At 42.6% G+C, this 16,347-nt stretch overlaps 1 protein-coding gene across 2 annotated transcripts in view; it reads left to right on the top strand.

Moving 5' to 3' along the window:
* Positions 1-565: 565 nt before the first annotated feature.
* The window catches only part of NGLY1 (N-glycanase 1), a 55,265-nt gene continuing 39,483 nt past the window's right edge, over positions 566-16,347 (top strand). Inside the window, exons 1-3 of one of the 2 annotated variants that reach the window (XM_043893539.1) lie at positions 566-757; positions 8,558-8,672; positions 14,360-14,605. In XM_043893539.1, coding sequence (XP_043749474.1) covers positions 618-757; positions 8,558-8,672; positions 14,360-14,605 — 501 coding nt within the window. In that variant the 5' untranslated portion in view covers positions 566-617. The remainder of the gene's footprint in view (positions 758-8,557; positions 8,673-14,359; positions 14,606-16,347) is intronic. The other variant, XM_043893538.1, reaches the window with a different exon arrangement.

Below are 16,347 nucleotides of genomic sequence, written 5' to 3' on the forward strand. Positions count from 1 at the left end.
CTTTGCGGCCCCATAGACTGTAGAACCCCATAGACTGCAGGACCCCATAGACTGTAGCCCGCCAGACTCCTCTGTCCATGGGGTTCTCCAGGCAAGAATACTGGAGTGGGGTGCCATTTCCTCCTCCAGGGGATCTTCCCGACCAGGGATTGAAGTCGCCTCTCCTGCATGGCAGGCGGATTCTTTACAGCTGAGCCACTGGGGACGCCCAACACCCCTGGGCAAAGCCCCTTGTTCTGGACGATCAAGACCCCATCCCCGTCTGGTCGAAGATCCTTGGGCCCTGACCACCAGGTTTCTCTCGGCCCAAAACCTCGAAGCTCCCAAACAGACCCCAGCAGGCGGGGACAAGGCCCCAGCCCCGCCTAGACGACCCGTACCTGAAGACCAGCCCCGCCCCTGAAGACCAGCCCCGCCCCTCCCCCGCCCTTCTCCCCCCGCCCCTCCCCTCCCCCGCCCTTCTCTCCCCGCCTCTCCCCCGCCCTTCTCCCCCCGCCCCTCCCCTCCCCCGCCCTCCGGGCCGGCCGCGGGCGCCGTGCGCCGGGGCGCCTGCTCAGAGCGCGCGCGGCGCGGGGCGGGAGCGGACGGCACGGGGCGGGGCTCAGCCGCGCTCGAGCATGGCGGCGGCGGCGGCGGCGGCGCTGGGCGGCTCCGCCGGCTCCGCGTCCCCGGCCGTGGCTGAGCTCTGCCAGAACACCCCGGAGACGTTCCTGGAGGCTTCCAGGTTGCTGCTTACTTACGCGGACAACATCCTCAGGTGCGGGCCGCGGGGGGACGCGGACAGCAGGCAGGGCGCGGCCCCCGCTCGGCCAGGGCTTGGGGGGCGCCCGGCCGGTGGTGCCGGGGGCGGGGGAAGGGTCGCCGGTCCCGGGCCCCCAGGATGGAGACCCGGCCCGCCCAGCCCCGCCCGAGGGGAGGCGGTGTCCTGACCTGAGCCCTGGCGTCGCGCGGGGCGGGGACGGGGAGACGCGCCCGGGGCTCCGGCTGTTGAACCGTCTTCCGAGTCCGGACAGAAGCGGCCACAAGCGTCTCACGCCCCCCGCGTGCGTTTTCCCCGCCGGGCGCCTTCAGCTGCCACAGGCGGCTGAGAAGTTCGTCAGGGGCGCGCCGTTCTCCGGTCGGCGTCTTGCGGGCATCCTCACGCCGCCGTCGTGTCCGCGAGGGCAGCCCTGTTTGGGGGCGCTTTGTTCACCCCCAGACCTTCGAGGGACCTCGCGGCTTGGGGGCGTCGGGAAGTGGAGTTTGGACGACTTCCCTCGTCTCTTAGCTCCCACCACGTGGTGCCCAGAGGGACCTGAGGTGGGGGCGGGAGACGGGACCTGAGGTGGGGGGCAGAGGGCACCTGAGGTGGGGGCGGGAGACGGGACCTGAGGTGGGGGGCAGAGGGCACCTGAGGTGGGGGGCAGAGAGGCGCCTGTGAAGGCTCCGCCCGCCCCGACCCCTGGTGCGCAGTGTGTTGGCATGAAGTCTGAAAAGGAGATTCCCTCTCAGCTTCAAGGCTCTAGATTTCACGTGACCTGATTTTGGAGACGTTAGTTGCGAGTGCAGTGTTTTAAGCCATGGCAGTTTCAATGCTCAGTGAAAGGCGGTCAGTCGTGTCCGACTCCTTGCTACCCCACGGGACTATCCAGTCCATGGAATCCTCCAGGCCAGAATACTGGAGTGGGGAGCCGTTCCCTTCTCCAGGGGATCTTCCCGACCCAGGGATCGAACCCGGGTCTCCCTCATCCGTTGGTGGCTTCTTTACCAGCTGAGCCACCAGGGAAGCTCTTCATACAGGTCACCTTGATGACTTTACAGGTGAAGCGGAGGAACAACACATGGAGCCCTTGTCCTGAGCCAGCTGCTCCGAGGGGTGCGGTGTGCACAGCGGCACGATTGTGACCTATGTGGGGGCTGTCTCCTTCCTCTGTGACACCTTCTCGGCTCGATTTCCCTACCCCAGGAGGTCAAACAGCTCTTAAGAGCTCAAGGCCAATGCCGGAGGATTCTGCCCTGAGTGAACCCCGAGGCAGAGTTCTCCAGAGCCCATCCGCCGCAGGGACCTCCCGCCTGGGGAGCCACCCAGCTGTTCAAACCCCGTTATTGGGAACAGGGAGTTGGCCTTACAATGAGGATTCACTTCTGTTTTCAACCCAGTGAAACCACAGATGCTGAGATCAAGGTGTTGTGAGGAAGGAAATCCTTTTGCATCACAGTTATCACTATGAATGTTTACCAAACTCATAGAAGAAACTTGGCATACTGTTCATGTATGTTACAGTCTTTACCGTGGCTTATGTTTTCTATCTTAAAAAAATGTTTGTCTATAAAAAGAAGTTAGAAGTTGAACTCATATAGGTGGAGATTGTGTGAAAAACTATCTGTTCTAGTTTGTCTTAAGTAGTAATATTAGTTCCCTGTTCTCATAGTCTTACAGTTCAAACTCCTTTGATCTTGGTGGCGGGGAGCCACGTTTTCTTCCCCTTCCAAGTCCATTTACTAGCTTGCTTGTTAACAGAAAAGCCCCAGACCTCCTGAGCCCTTAGCCTTTCTGCACTACAGATATGCTAGAGAACAGAGGAGACCCCAGTTTTCTGTTTGTTTTGATGCTTTAGGAAATCCTTTAACCTTAGAGATAAGGGAGGGTGTTGTCTTGATATCCCTTGCAACTACCTCAGGGTAGTTATTTTATAATATTTTATACGGTGAATGCTAAAAGGAGAATTTCATTTGCAGTTTGTTTTTAAATAGCAATATTTGTCACTGCACACAGGTGAAAATAATAATTTGGTTTAAATTTTAAATTTCTGCTTCAGATTATGCTTATCCTGTTCCCCAACTAAGTCATAAAGCTCGTGAAATTATAGAATGAAGTATATGCTAATTTGCATGCACAATATACCATGGGTTAGAACCATTTTTTTCAGTTCACTAACTTCTTGATAAAAATCCACTGTCCTCAGTATCCACCTTTCAAGAATCTGTAATAGTTTTACTAACATTCCACATGGGCTCCCTGGAAAATTTGCTTCATTCATTCTTTAAAAAAACATTTTATTTCCCACTAATTTCCTTTGCAAACTGCACACAGTTACTGGTTATGAACTGCACTGGGTATGATTGGGAAGGGCTAAGAATGGAAAGTGGTTTCTTTCTTCAAAGAAAATATGTCTCGGAGAAAGACACAGATACAGAAAATAGCCATAGCATAATATCTGGAGGACAATTCGAGGATGATGTTTAAATGCTTACATATTTATATGAGAGGAGATAGCAGGGACCTGATGTGGTTTTGAGAAGAAAGGTTTGATAAGATGACATGTATTTGACGTGATATGCAACAGAAAGCACTTGTAGTTTCTAGACTCAGAGCATAATGAGAGATTCGTGTAGAATGATGATGTAAGAAGGCATGGGTTTCACGTCTGAAGTTGTTGCAGTCAGCATGTGTGTAACTGGATGAATGGAGAGACAGTTGTAGGCGGGGGCTGGCAATTCTTGATGACTGAGTGCCAGGGGTACAGCTGGTAATGGGAGGAGACGGAACGCCTGAAATAACTTCTGATTTCTCATCTGGGTTACCATTGACACCTGGAGAAACTGAGCCAGGCAGTTAATTGAGAATGGATGAGTTTGTTGGCAACTGTATGGTGGACAGTGTTTGTAATCAAACCAGTGAGTGGGTTTAAGTCCCTGTCAGCCGTTTTCTAGGAATGTGATTATAGGTGATTTATGTAAACTCTGGGTATCAATTTCCTCATGTTTAACAACTTATTGACCAGAGATGTATTAATACATCTTCTGTTACCCAGATGTTATTGACCAGAGTGTTTCAGTACTCAACTACATAAATCGTTGGCCACCGGTGTTAGTTTCTACAAAAATCCCCTGGTCAACAATGTGTTAACAGGAAAGAACAATACTTAAATTATAAAACTGTCGCAGAAGAAAGAAATAAATAAAGGACATGGCACACATGTTGTTTGTTTCTCTCATTCAGGTTTTCCTGTTAAGCTGGGTTATGTGCACATGTTTCCCATGTTGTCAGCTACAGAGAATGGTAAAGTTAGAGCCAGAGATGGTTCCCAGATGATTCTAAAGGCAGAGAGATGTTTTTGAAATTTTACTTGTACTTCAGAATAACAGTTTTTCAGAAGGACTAAGAAATAGTGTTTCAAATGACCTACAAAATGACTTCTGTGATGAGTGATAAAAATACAAGATTATAGAATGCACTCATGTACTAAGTTTCCACTTGTGAGAAGTCTTTTTGGGATTGTGCATTCCAAAGAAGAAGAGGACAAGTAAATTGCTCAGATATACTTAATTCCTAGCATTTCAGAAATTCTGAAGCAGAAACATTTAAGTTTTCCTTTTCTGAGGAAAGGAAAGCTGTGACTCAGTGGGAGGCTTTTTGCTAACATGTGTTAAAGTCTTAGAAATACAGTTGATTATGACTTTTAGGGTGAAAAGTAGGGCTTTTTCCTACTACTCAGTTGTAAATTGTCAGCAGGCTCCTCTGGCCTCCATTATCTCCCAGAGTTTGCTCAAATTCATGACCACTGAGTTGGTGATGCTATCTAACCATCTATCTCATCCTCTGCCGCCCCCTTCTCCTGCCTTCAGTCTTTCCCAGCATCAGGGTCTTTTCCAATGAGTAGGCTCTTTGCATCAGGTGGCCAAAGTATTGGAGCTTCAGTATCAGTCTTTCCGATGAATATTCATGATCCTTTAGGATTGACTGGTTTGATCTTCTTGCAGTCCAAGGGACTTTCAAGAGTCTTCTCCAGCCCTAAAATTTGAAAGCATCTATTCTTTGTCACTCAGCCTTCTTTATGGTCCAACATCCATATGTGACTACTGGAAAAACCATAACTTTGACTGTATGGACCTTTATTGTCAAAGAGATGTCGCTGCTTTTTAATATACTGGCTAGGTTTGTTATAGCTTTCCTTCCAAGGAGCAAACATCTTTGAATTTAATGGCTGCAGTCACTGTCCACAGTGATTTTGGAGCCCAAGAAAATAAAATCTGTCTCTGTTTCCACTTTTTCTTCTTTTGTCTTCCATGAAGTGATGGGACCAGATGCCATGATCTTATTAGTTTTTTTTTTAAATGTTGAATTTCAGGACAGCTTTTTCACTCTCCTCTTTCACCCTCATCAAGAGGCTCTTTAGTTTCTCTTTGTTTTCTGCCATTAATGGTGTCATCTGCAGATCTGAAGTTATTGATACTTCTCCCAGCAATCTTGATTCCAGCTTGTGAGTCATCCAGCCCGACATGCAGATGAAGTTATCTGCATATAAATTAAATAAGCAGGGTGACAATATACAGCCTTGATGTACTCCTTTCCCAATTTTGAACTAGTCCACTGGACTAGTTCCATGTCCAATACTGTTGCTTCTTGAACTGCATACAGCAGACCACGTTTTGTGAGAACTTTCCACTATGACCTGTCTGTGCCCCTGCGTGGCATGACTCAGCTTCATTGAGTTATGCAAGATCCATTGCTGCAACAAGGTTGTGTGATACATGAAGGGATTAGTTGTAAATACAAAGACTAATTTTTCTATGGATGAAACAATTTGGTGATACCTGTGGGTAAGACAACTCACAAGACACCAAAATGTGTTCAGAGTGACGGTTGAGTAAGATTCAGGAAATTTTGCTGCCCTTTCAAGCCTCATCTCTTCAACAGCATCATCCAGCAACCAGAAGAAACCTCAAGCTAAGGTACAAAACAATTGCTAATCAGCAAGATAAATACTGGAAGTCATGGAAATAATTAGTGGTCAGCAGAGATAGGAAGAAAAACATCAAAGAGTTATAGCACAAAAAATTTGAGAAAAATCTGTAGAGAATTAACGGAAGATCAGACAAAACTGCAGGTGATCCTTAGGGCTGCTTTAGATTCCGCCGGGTAAGGAGAGTAGTAAAGAGGTCAAGGAGAGTGACTGCACAAGGCTTAAACTGCGAAGCTAGATGTCTAGGCGTGTGTGTGTGTGTCCCTCTGTGTGTGTGGCGCTTTTCCAAAGGCAGGAAATGGGAGTTGATGGATTTGAGACCTGAAGGTCCTGGAGCCAAATTCTCTAAGCCTTTGAGGGCTTCAGAGGTTGATTTTCACATCAGTCTATACTCACGACTCTGGCCGGTCTGCTCAACACATTTTAAAAGAGGAAGATATTTGGGTAACTGGACATTATTGCCTTTTTTTTGTTTGCAATATGTGTTGAATGAGAAAAACAGATGAATAATATATGAGGTTCATAGATAGTGTACAAAGATAGGAAATTGCCTAGATGCTAGAGAGGACAATCTAAACTGTACAAAGCCCATATCAAAGATGCTGCATCGACAGTTACTTTGAAACACATCAAAATAATAAGCTGTATCAGAATGGCTCATGTAAGTTTTATAAGAATTTTTAAACACTAGTGGAAAGGGGAAGAAAAATTAGAAAATTAAGCGCAGTAAAAGACTTTGATTATGTAGAAATCTGGGAACTGTTGGGAAAAAGTAGATTAAGAGCTCTGGCACTTTTGCACCAGTGGAATGTACCATCCTGGTGGTACTGCTTTGTTTATCACCCTGTGGGAGGTGTTGAGAATCATGAAAAGATGCCTCATTTATCTGTAACCAGCTTTGATAAAGGTGCGGTTATGCTGTCGTTTAATGTTTACATTGTAAGGAAGAGTGGCATGCTTGTGACCTAGTGTAGCAGAGAAGCCCGGGAGGCTAAACGTTTTGCTGTGCCCAGGCAGCTCCCACAACAAAGGCCAAAGGTCAGTATTGCCAAGACTTAGAAACTGATCTAATACACAGAATAAAATAGTAAGGCACTTGTCTCTCCTTGTGTTTCTGTCATTTTATGACAGAAAATGACAGTTATCTGTCATTTTCAGATGACCTGCAATGAAGAATAGTGCTTTTGTTTTTAATTTCCAATCCTTTGTAGACCTATAACTTTTGTAAATTACAATGAAAATTGCATGGCAATGTCAAGTTACTGTAATAATAACTGAATGCTCTCAATTTCTGTATTCCTCATGGATGAATAGCAAAGAGTAGATTAGCACCAATCTGGACACTTTAACACTATTTTAGAGCTTTTGTCTCTGAATATTTTGTAATAAACTTGTGTAGTTTTTAAAATTAAAGAAAAGAGGTTTTAAAAAAAGTTTCATGTAGTGTTTATGACAGTTTGGCAACAGGAGCTGCTTGATGGAAAACAAATGTGAAATTTGTTGAAACTTCCACAATTAAAATACCTATTTTGGTTTTGTTTTTATATCACAGTATCTAGAGAACATGTTAAGTTTAGGACTAAGGTGACTGGTTATCTGCTAGCATTTGGCCACCTTGCCATTCCAGACCCCAGACTGATGGCCTCAGGACTTCCTCTGTGGACACCTTACGCAGCCACAGAAACCTTAATGTTGTGCTGACGGAAGCCACTATCACTGGACTTCCCTGGCGGCGCAAGACGGTTAAGAGTCTGCATGCAGTGCAGGGGACCTGGATTTGATCCCTGGGTCAGGAATATCCCCTGGAGAAGGGAATGGCAACCCAGTATTCTTGTCTGAAGAATTCCATGGACAGAGGATACAACCCATGCGATCACATAGAGTTGGACATGACTGAGTGACTAACACTTTAAGTTTCACCATTTTTAAAGGTGTCACTGTCAGATATGAAACCTACTTATCCTGAATTATGTTCAGAAGGCCTTTTTTGAGTATAATTCCATGATTGTCTTTAACCTTTTATTTTTTTTTTCCTAACAATCTTTCTGGTTTATCAAGATTATTAAAAATCTCAAAGATGTTTCATGTGCTGGTCTCATCCCATGTGTAATATTCAAAATCTTAATCATTGTAAAAGAAATTCAAATCTTCATTTTATATTATTACCATACTTATTGTTGACAAAAATATATCTTGAGCTGAAACAAGACTTGTAGTAAAAACCATTGGCCTAGGGAAGGAAGAAAAATCAAATGACTGTTAAGTTATAACTAGGTTCGTGTTTGTCAGAAGTAGTATTTGAGGAACTTTGGTTCATTTTTATGTAACTTCTTAGTTTCTTGTATTCATTTCACAAGCATTTATTAATTTTTAATAAACTAAATTATTAACATCATCTACATGTCAGGTGTTACTCTTGATGATTGAGATCCATCAGAACAAAACAGGCAAAACTTTCTTCCCCTGTCTGGAGCTTGCATGAGTTTTTCTTCTTTTTTTTTTTTTTTTTTTTTTTGAGTTTTTCTTCTTAGCAGCTGAAAAACTCATCAAAGTCTTTAATTTTAACAGCACAGAAATAGAAAGTTGCATGTATTTCCCTCCTGGCAGCATTAATATGATCAGCTGTGAAGGTGAACAGTGATGGTGTGCGAAGTGTGCCCTGAGGGAAGAATCACCAGATCAGGGTGTCCTTCCATAGCGGCTGTCTGTAGAGTCGGAATCTCTACTGCCTTGAGGGAATATAGCCAGTGTAAAACGTAGAAAAAATGTAAAAACATGGTGAAAATTATAAATTGTTATATATAATCAGACTTTTTTTTTTTTTAAATCAGAAACCCTAATGATGAAAAATACAGATCTATCCGGATTGGAAACACAACTTTTTCTACTCGACTCTTGCCTGTCAGAGGAGCTGTTGAATGTTTATTTGAAATGGGATTTGAAGAGGTAAGTGTGTTCGTGGCTTTCTCTGCAGTTTCTGTACAGAGCATTCATTGTAATGTTGATCAGTGATTTCTAAACAAGATAATATTTTTTAATTGATTTGTTCGGGAAAGCTATGGAACTAGTTATTTCTTCACTTATTGGACATTGAAAAATCACAGTAAATATACTTTAAAATCACAGTAAAATATAATTGCTCTCCCATGGGGAGAATTCTTACCATCTCAGTCCTTTAGGGAGGTCAGACGTACAACCCAGGGACTAAATTGTGACTCTTCTTAGACTTTGAGCCAAAATCTGCTATGTGAGCACAGAAGAATGGCCTCCAACCCCTGTCTACAGGAAGAAATGAAAAGGGTAAAAACAGAAAAGTCGAGTTTAGCTGCCACACGTAAGGGTTCTCCTCTGTGACGGGAGACAAGACTCTCAGTGTTTTGTGTTTGTTTTTATTTTTAGGTCACACAAAAAGTTTGGTGTTTCCATCTTGTGGAGTCTGTGGCATAGTTTAATTTTATGACACAGGAAAGTAGCTGTCTAGATGATGAGTTTTCTGTGTGTATGTCTATGCTTAGCCATTTCTAGTTTATGGAGTACTGAAAGATATCAAAGCTGGTTCTAGAGACTGAGTGATCAGTAGCAATTAGAGCTGGCAAGGCTGTGGCCTTGGGTGCACTTGCCTCCCTACCTCTCTGCTTCCCTCCCCCCATCTGCTTCAGGCCTTAGGAATCCAGTGGTGAAGAGGTAACAGATCCCGTCTCACGTGGAGCTTGCATTCCAATAAGGCAGACAGACAGATGTGAAAGCATAGATGTGGTAAGGCTTGAAAAGACATTGTAAGCCGCTGTATTTGGGAGCAGCCATGTAAGGAAGAGTGGTCGGGGAGGCCCGGGAAATCATATTTGAGCTGGGACCTGAGGGAGGAGAAGCGGTTGAGGTCCCTGACACTCTCAAGTGAGGGCTTTTCAGTCACAGAGATTCGCCCTGCAGAGGACTTCTAGCAGGTGTAGCTTTGGCACAGAAAGTAGCCACAGAGGCAGGCAGAGGTGTGGGCGTGGAGTTTGGGGAACTGTGGTAAAGACAACTTGGTGACAAGTGGGATGGGAAGCCAGTGTGGGATGGGAAGCCAGTGAAAGGTTTTAAGCAGGGAAGAATATTTTTAAAGATTGCTGTAGCCATTGTAGAGAGAATATTCTGAATGTTTTGCATGAGGGTGAGGGATAAGCCTGGAGGCCACTTAGAAAGCTTATTGTTTTCGTCTCTCTGAGAAATGGCAGTGGTTTGTGTAAATTCTGTGATGGTGGGCTTTCTGTCTGTGTTTCCTGTGCTCTGGCTCCTGGGGAAGGACCAGCACACATAGGCACTCAGTGAATATTTGTTGGATTAAAGACCAACAGCAGTGGGGATGAGGGAAATCCTGGATTTCTTTTTGAAGCAGAGTCTGTGGGACTTGCTGATGAATTAGGTGTGGAGTATGAGGGGAAGGAAGAAGTCAGGGTGACATCTAGGTTTTGGTTTGAGCAACTATGTGGATAGGAGTTCCATTCATTGAGACAGAAAAGTCCTGGAGGGTAGCAGGTGTCAGAGGAGGAAAAACTACTAGCTGTCTTTTGGATAATTATAACTGGTACACTGTTAAATATTCAAGTAGAGGTATCAGGGAGAGAGGGAAGAAAACTGTGATGATTGCAAAGGAGAGGGCAGGATAGTGTCAATTATTGTGTCATCCGCTGGTAGCTGCTCACAGGCATCTGAGCATAAAGAAGTTAAAACTATAGACAGGGAAGATTGAGAAAATTGCTAATTTTGTTCAAGGAAATGCAAATTTTTGAGTTAAATGATAGGAAAATTAAGTAAATGATTCCTGGGTTGGGAAGATCCCCTGGAGAAGGGATAGGCTACCCACTCCAGTATGCATGGACTTTCTTGGTGGCTCAGCTGATAAAGAATCTGCCTGCGGACAAAGGATTAATTTCCAAAATATACAAGCAGCTCATACAACTCAATACCAGAAAAACAACCCAATCAAAAAGTGGGGAAAAGACTCAGACATTTCTCCAAAGAAGACATCCAGATGGCTAACAAACACATGAAAAGATGCTCAACATCTCTCATTATTAGAGAAATGCAAATCAAAAACTACAATGAGATGATATCTCACAACAGTCAGAATGGCCTTCATCAAAAAGTCTACAAACAATAAATGCTGAAGAGGATGTGGAGAAAAGGGAACCCTCTTACACTGTTGGTGGGAATGTGAATTGATACAGCCACTATGGAAGACAGTATGGAGACTCCTTAAAAAGCAGGAATAAAACCACCATTTGACCCAGCAATCCCACTCCTAGGCATACACCCTGAGGAAACCAAAATTGAAAGAAACACAAGTATTCCATTGTTCATTGCAGCACTATTTACAATAGCTAGAACATGGAAGCAACCTAGATGTCCATCTACAGATGAATGGATAAAGAGTTTGTGGTACATACACACAATGGAATATTACTCAGCCATAAAAAGGAGTGCATTTGAGTCAATTCTAATGAGGTGGATGAACCTAGAACCTATTACACAGAGTGAAGTAAGTCAGAAAGAGAAAGATAAATATTGTTTATCATATAATCAAATTATGTGATATAAATATATATAAATCATAAATATTGTAATGCATATATATGGAATCTAGAAAAATGGTAAACATTTATTTACAGGGCAGCAGTGGAGAAATAAACATAGAGAATAGACTTAGACATGGGGAGAGGGGAGGAGAGGGTGAGATGTATGGAAAGAGTAATATGGAAACTTACATTACCATATGTAAAATAGAGAGCCAACAGGAATTTGCTGTATGGCTCAGGAAACTCAAACAGGGGTCTGTATCAACCTAGAGGGGTGGGCTAGGGAGGGAGATGGGAAAGAAATGCAAAAGGGAGGAGATATATGTATACCTATAGCTGATTCATGTTGAGGCTTCATAGAAAACAGCAAAATTCTGTAAAGCATTTATCCTTCAATAAAAGTAAATTAATTTAGAAAAAAAAAGAATCTGCCTGGGATGTGGGAGACCTGGGTTCAATCCTTGGATTGGGAGGATTCCCTGGAGAAGGGAAAGGCTACTCACTCCAGTATTCCTGCCTAGAGAATCCCAAGGACTGTATAGTCCATGGGGTCACAGAGTCGGACACAACTGAGCGACTTTCACTGTAAGTAAATGACAACTGGAGACTACTAGTTTTTTATTGTTAAATTTTATTGTTAAAAATTCAGTGGAATCAGATTTATCTTTCATTCAGCAGATATTTGAGTTCCAGGAGAGGTGGCCAGCTGTTGCAGTTGCCTGGGAATGTGCTGGTTTTAGCAGTGAAATCCCATACCGCACACAACCCCTCCACCCCAGGCGGACTTGTTGTGGGTTGGTTATACCAGTACCAGGTGACAAGCCAGGTTGAGACTTGGAGTAGTATTAGACACAAACGGAATCACAATCTCAGATAAGACTATCCTGTTTTCAGACTAATTTATATTTAGAGTTTCTGGCTGGCTTTGGATTTCACACTTTAGGACCTGTAGAAGTAAATGTTTTATCAGTGTTAGCCAATAGAACTGAAACTGAACTTTGCCTCCAGAAAGAAACTTGGTAGGCTTTGAGATGCAGTGGGAATTCAAGACCTAGCCTGAAATTTTCAGTTGTTCATTAAAATCCTGACAGCTTTGGACTCACTCGACTCTGAGACTATTCTTTTTTATGAAAATTCTGAGGAGGGGGTGTAGAAAGACAGTGATTCACAGGGTGGGTGACCCATCAGGCCAGCTTAATGGAGTGGTTCTCACCAGGAGCCGTACCCACCCCCAGGGAGGAGTGGGCATCATAGTTTAGGTTGTCTGGATGACTGGAAGATGTCACCAGCATTTATTGGGCCAGGGACAGGGTTGACTCACACCCACCAGTGAGAATCGTCTCAGCAAGAATGTGTTGAGAAACACAGATTTTGTCAAATACTGAAATCCTGGTTGGTTTCTTAAAATGTTTGATCTCATGCATTAAGCCTGTAGTTTTGTCCTTTTACGAAAATGCAGTGATGTTGATTAAACTTTTTGGTACAGACACTTGGTTGATAATCACACATTCTTTCAGGACTGGTCCTGAGAAGATGGAAGGGATGGCACCCCCCACCGTATTAGGGGGGCCTCTCTGAGCTGTGGCCCAGGCAGACCGCTGCCTGTGGGGCTCCCCTTTGCCTGTCCATGGTGTCATCTTTCCTCTGTGTTGCCCTGCACACTGTGCAAGATTAGAGGCTGCCTTGTTTGGTTTTAAACCAGGCATCTGGTTTCTCTTTCCAGACGTTGTCATAGATAGGAGGTGGTTCCTTTCTCATGTTGGAAGATTAGTGTGTTCCAGTTTGTGCCAATCATCGTGTGCGTAATCATCGCAACTGTCGTAATACTTGGCTCTACCCTTCCACCTATTTGTACAGGCTTGTGGGATTTGATCTGTTCAGTCTCAGAGGTGGTTACAACATAGCAATTACAGTTGTGTGAATCCTTTCACTGACGGTTATTCAGAACATCAAACAGGTTATTTAACTTCTCTGAGCCTTCATATTTTCATATGAAAAGCGGGGCTAAACCTAGTACCTACCTTTCAAGGTGGCTATAAGAATTCTTTAGATAATGTGTGCACAATACCTAGAAACATGTTGTAAGTGCAATAAATGATAGTGATCTTTCTTAACGGCTATTTTGGGTAATACATGGAGATCGCTGGCCTGTCCCAGCTTTTTCAAAAAGGATTCACTTGGAGTTGATCTTTCATGTCATTATTGACTAAGGTCTTGGTCAGGTGATTCCTGTAGATCTGTCATCAGCAGGGAAATACAGTCATTCTCAATTGTGGAGTTTAGTTTAAATGCTCATGATCTGCAGATTGGTCTGCTGCATGTTACACCTGTTTTCTCCTATTTGCAGTTGGTAGAATGCTCTTGGTTTTTAATGCTCTTGGTTCTCGACACCTAAAACCTTGATTGAATATATTTTCATTTTACTTTTTGTTTTGTAATTTGCTGACTGTTTTACATTGTGAGCTTTTTTGTAATGTTTATTGTACCTTAGAGCACTCTGTATTATGTGAATTCATAAAATGAATTACTTCTTAAAAGAATTGGATTTTTATTGTTTGTTTGTTTGGATCACCTTAGTATTACTAAATAGCAATCTGTAGTTTTGAAATGACCGTCAGGGTATAATTTTTGTTACTTTGGAAGAATTAGTGGACCCCATAGACTTCTAATCATGCAGCTATTCTTAAAGACTTGAGAAGATTCAAAGGTTGTTATATAACTTATTCATTTTATGTGACCAGTGATCTTGTAGGAAATTTCATGGAGAATGGTTGTATCATATCCTATTACAGAGAAGATAGGAATGTGCTTTTTTTGCAGTCCTTAGGAGGCTTTCTGACTTATTACAGTATTCCTAAGAGATAGAATATTTTTAAAGGTCTTTTGAACCAATAAGATAGGCTAAACATCTGATGCTAAAAAGGAGACAGATTTTCTTAATTTTCTGGTATACCTTTTCCTGTAATTTTTTTTAAAAGTGCCGTAATGGTACAAAGAGAATGATTCTTAAAGTATGATGTGTTCTATAGTGTTGGCTCCATTTCATATATATTTCCCTAATTTTTTAAATTCCAGGGAGAAACACATCTTATCTTTCCTAAAAAAGCTTCAGTGGAGCAGCTGCAGAAAATCCGTGACCTGATTGCCATAGAGAGAAGTAGCAGATTGGATGGATCAGAGAAGAGCCACAAAACAGAATTATCTCAGCACCTTGCAGCCAGCTCTCAGCTTCCTACAGCACCTTCTTCACACCCTGACGGGGTGACCCAGCCTCCAGGGAACAGTGAAGGGCAGGCATCCAGACCCCGATTGGCTCCAATGGTAACGTTAGAGCTAAGCCTTCCTTGACTTGTTCCTTTCAAAGTGTTGAAACAGCAGAAGCTTTGCTTAGATGACTTCATTTAATAGGAAATTATCCTGCTTACAAAAATCCTTTTAAATAAAGGTCCTTAAGCATTTTACTCATAAATTTTCACTGTCAGAAAAATTGTAATGGTTTTTCTGTAGTACTTTTATCAGTAGCAAACGTAAACTCATGTCCTGTTTTAATTTTATAAAACACCTTGTTGCTTTCCTCAATACAACGGAACCTTACATATAGAGTCAGTTGTTAAATCTGTTTTTCTCCGGCTGGATAATTCCAGAGCCTTTAACCTCATTTTCCTAGTAGCCAGGTGATGAGTCATCCCTTAGTGTGGGCTAGGAGTGTCCTAAGTTTGTCTCTAAAAAATAAAGGATAAAGGTGGTAGGGGCCAACAGAGGAAGAGACAGGATAGAGACAGTCCTTTTTATATAATTCCTGATGAGTGGTTTCCCAGCTTTTTTTTTTTTTCAAGAAGATTAACTCTTCTAAAGCATATTCTTTTGTACCTCAGTTGACTTAGGTTAACCTTTAAGTCTTTATAATATTTTCCCCTCTCATTAGCTTCACAGCTAATACTTATTTATAATAATAAACATAACTTTGTTGAGGAATGCTTCCAAGAAGCGGTTTAGTATTGAATCAACTAGTAATGATATTAAGTGGTTGTGGGAGTCAGATGATATGGCATGTGTGAAAGCTTAGTCAACTGTGAAGGGCTTAAGGATTTGCTCTTGGTAACAGTAATTCTTTGTATGAAGTATCTGAGCTGCTTCATTTAGTACAGAGTTATCATAAGTAACAGAACAGAGGGACCACCTGTCTCTAGTGGGACAGAATAGTAATCCGAGTCAGTCCAGTCCTTAGAACACTGATTTCCAGTTTTTCTTTGATTGCACATCTTCTCAGTGACAGTGTTGAAAACATAACCAAATAAGTGTCTCTTTACTTATGAGTTCCCTACTTCTAGGTGTATATGTTAATATACCTTAAACAGGAGTCACATACAGGATTAAAGCATGTCATTTGTTACACTTGGGGTAACTGGGGTCTTCATCAGTTTTGCAGTTAAGGTTGATACAGGTATAGAAGCATGCTTAACTTTTTCTTGGTTTTTAGCACCTTTTCTTATGAATTTTCTAATTAAAGTGTGAAATATATCTTTTAAGATTCCCCACTTTATCTTTTGTTGAATCTCCGTATTACAGTTTAAAATGCACAGTATTGACCAGTCTTAGGGAAAAACATAAAATGCAGGGAGATATTTTATTTTACAAAACAGCTGTTTGCTGGACTAGTTAGAATTTCTTTTTTTACAAATTTTACAGATTTTCTGAACCTTCTTTAACCTCTTTCCTTATTTAAAATTCTTAACCTCAAAATTCAGTTGTAGTTTGAGGTCTTTAGAATTCTGCTAATTGCCCGAAAGCGTATGGATACTACACTGAAAACAAAATGTCATTCTGTTGTCAGAACAAATGCAGAGTTTAGAAGCAATAAACTTCAAACACATATGCTCTTAGAAGGCTGTTGTATATTTATTCTTATTTCTCTAGTTCCTGGGATATAGTATCTTTTCCTGTTTCTTAAGGGAGTTGGGAGAAATTAGATTGAACCTTTCATATGTATATGATTTTCTGTGTAGTTTTGGCCGTGCTGGGCCTTTGTCGCTGTGCGGCCGCTCTCTAGCCGTGGGGCAGGG

This window comes from Cervus elaphus, chromosome 32 (assembly GCF_910594005.1).
Source record: "Cervus elaphus chromosome 32, mCerEla1.1, whole genome shotgun sequence".
In the NCBI taxonomy this organism is placed as follows: domain Eukaryota; kingdom Metazoa; phylum Chordata; class Mammalia; order Artiodactyla; family Cervidae; genus Cervus; species Cervus elaphus.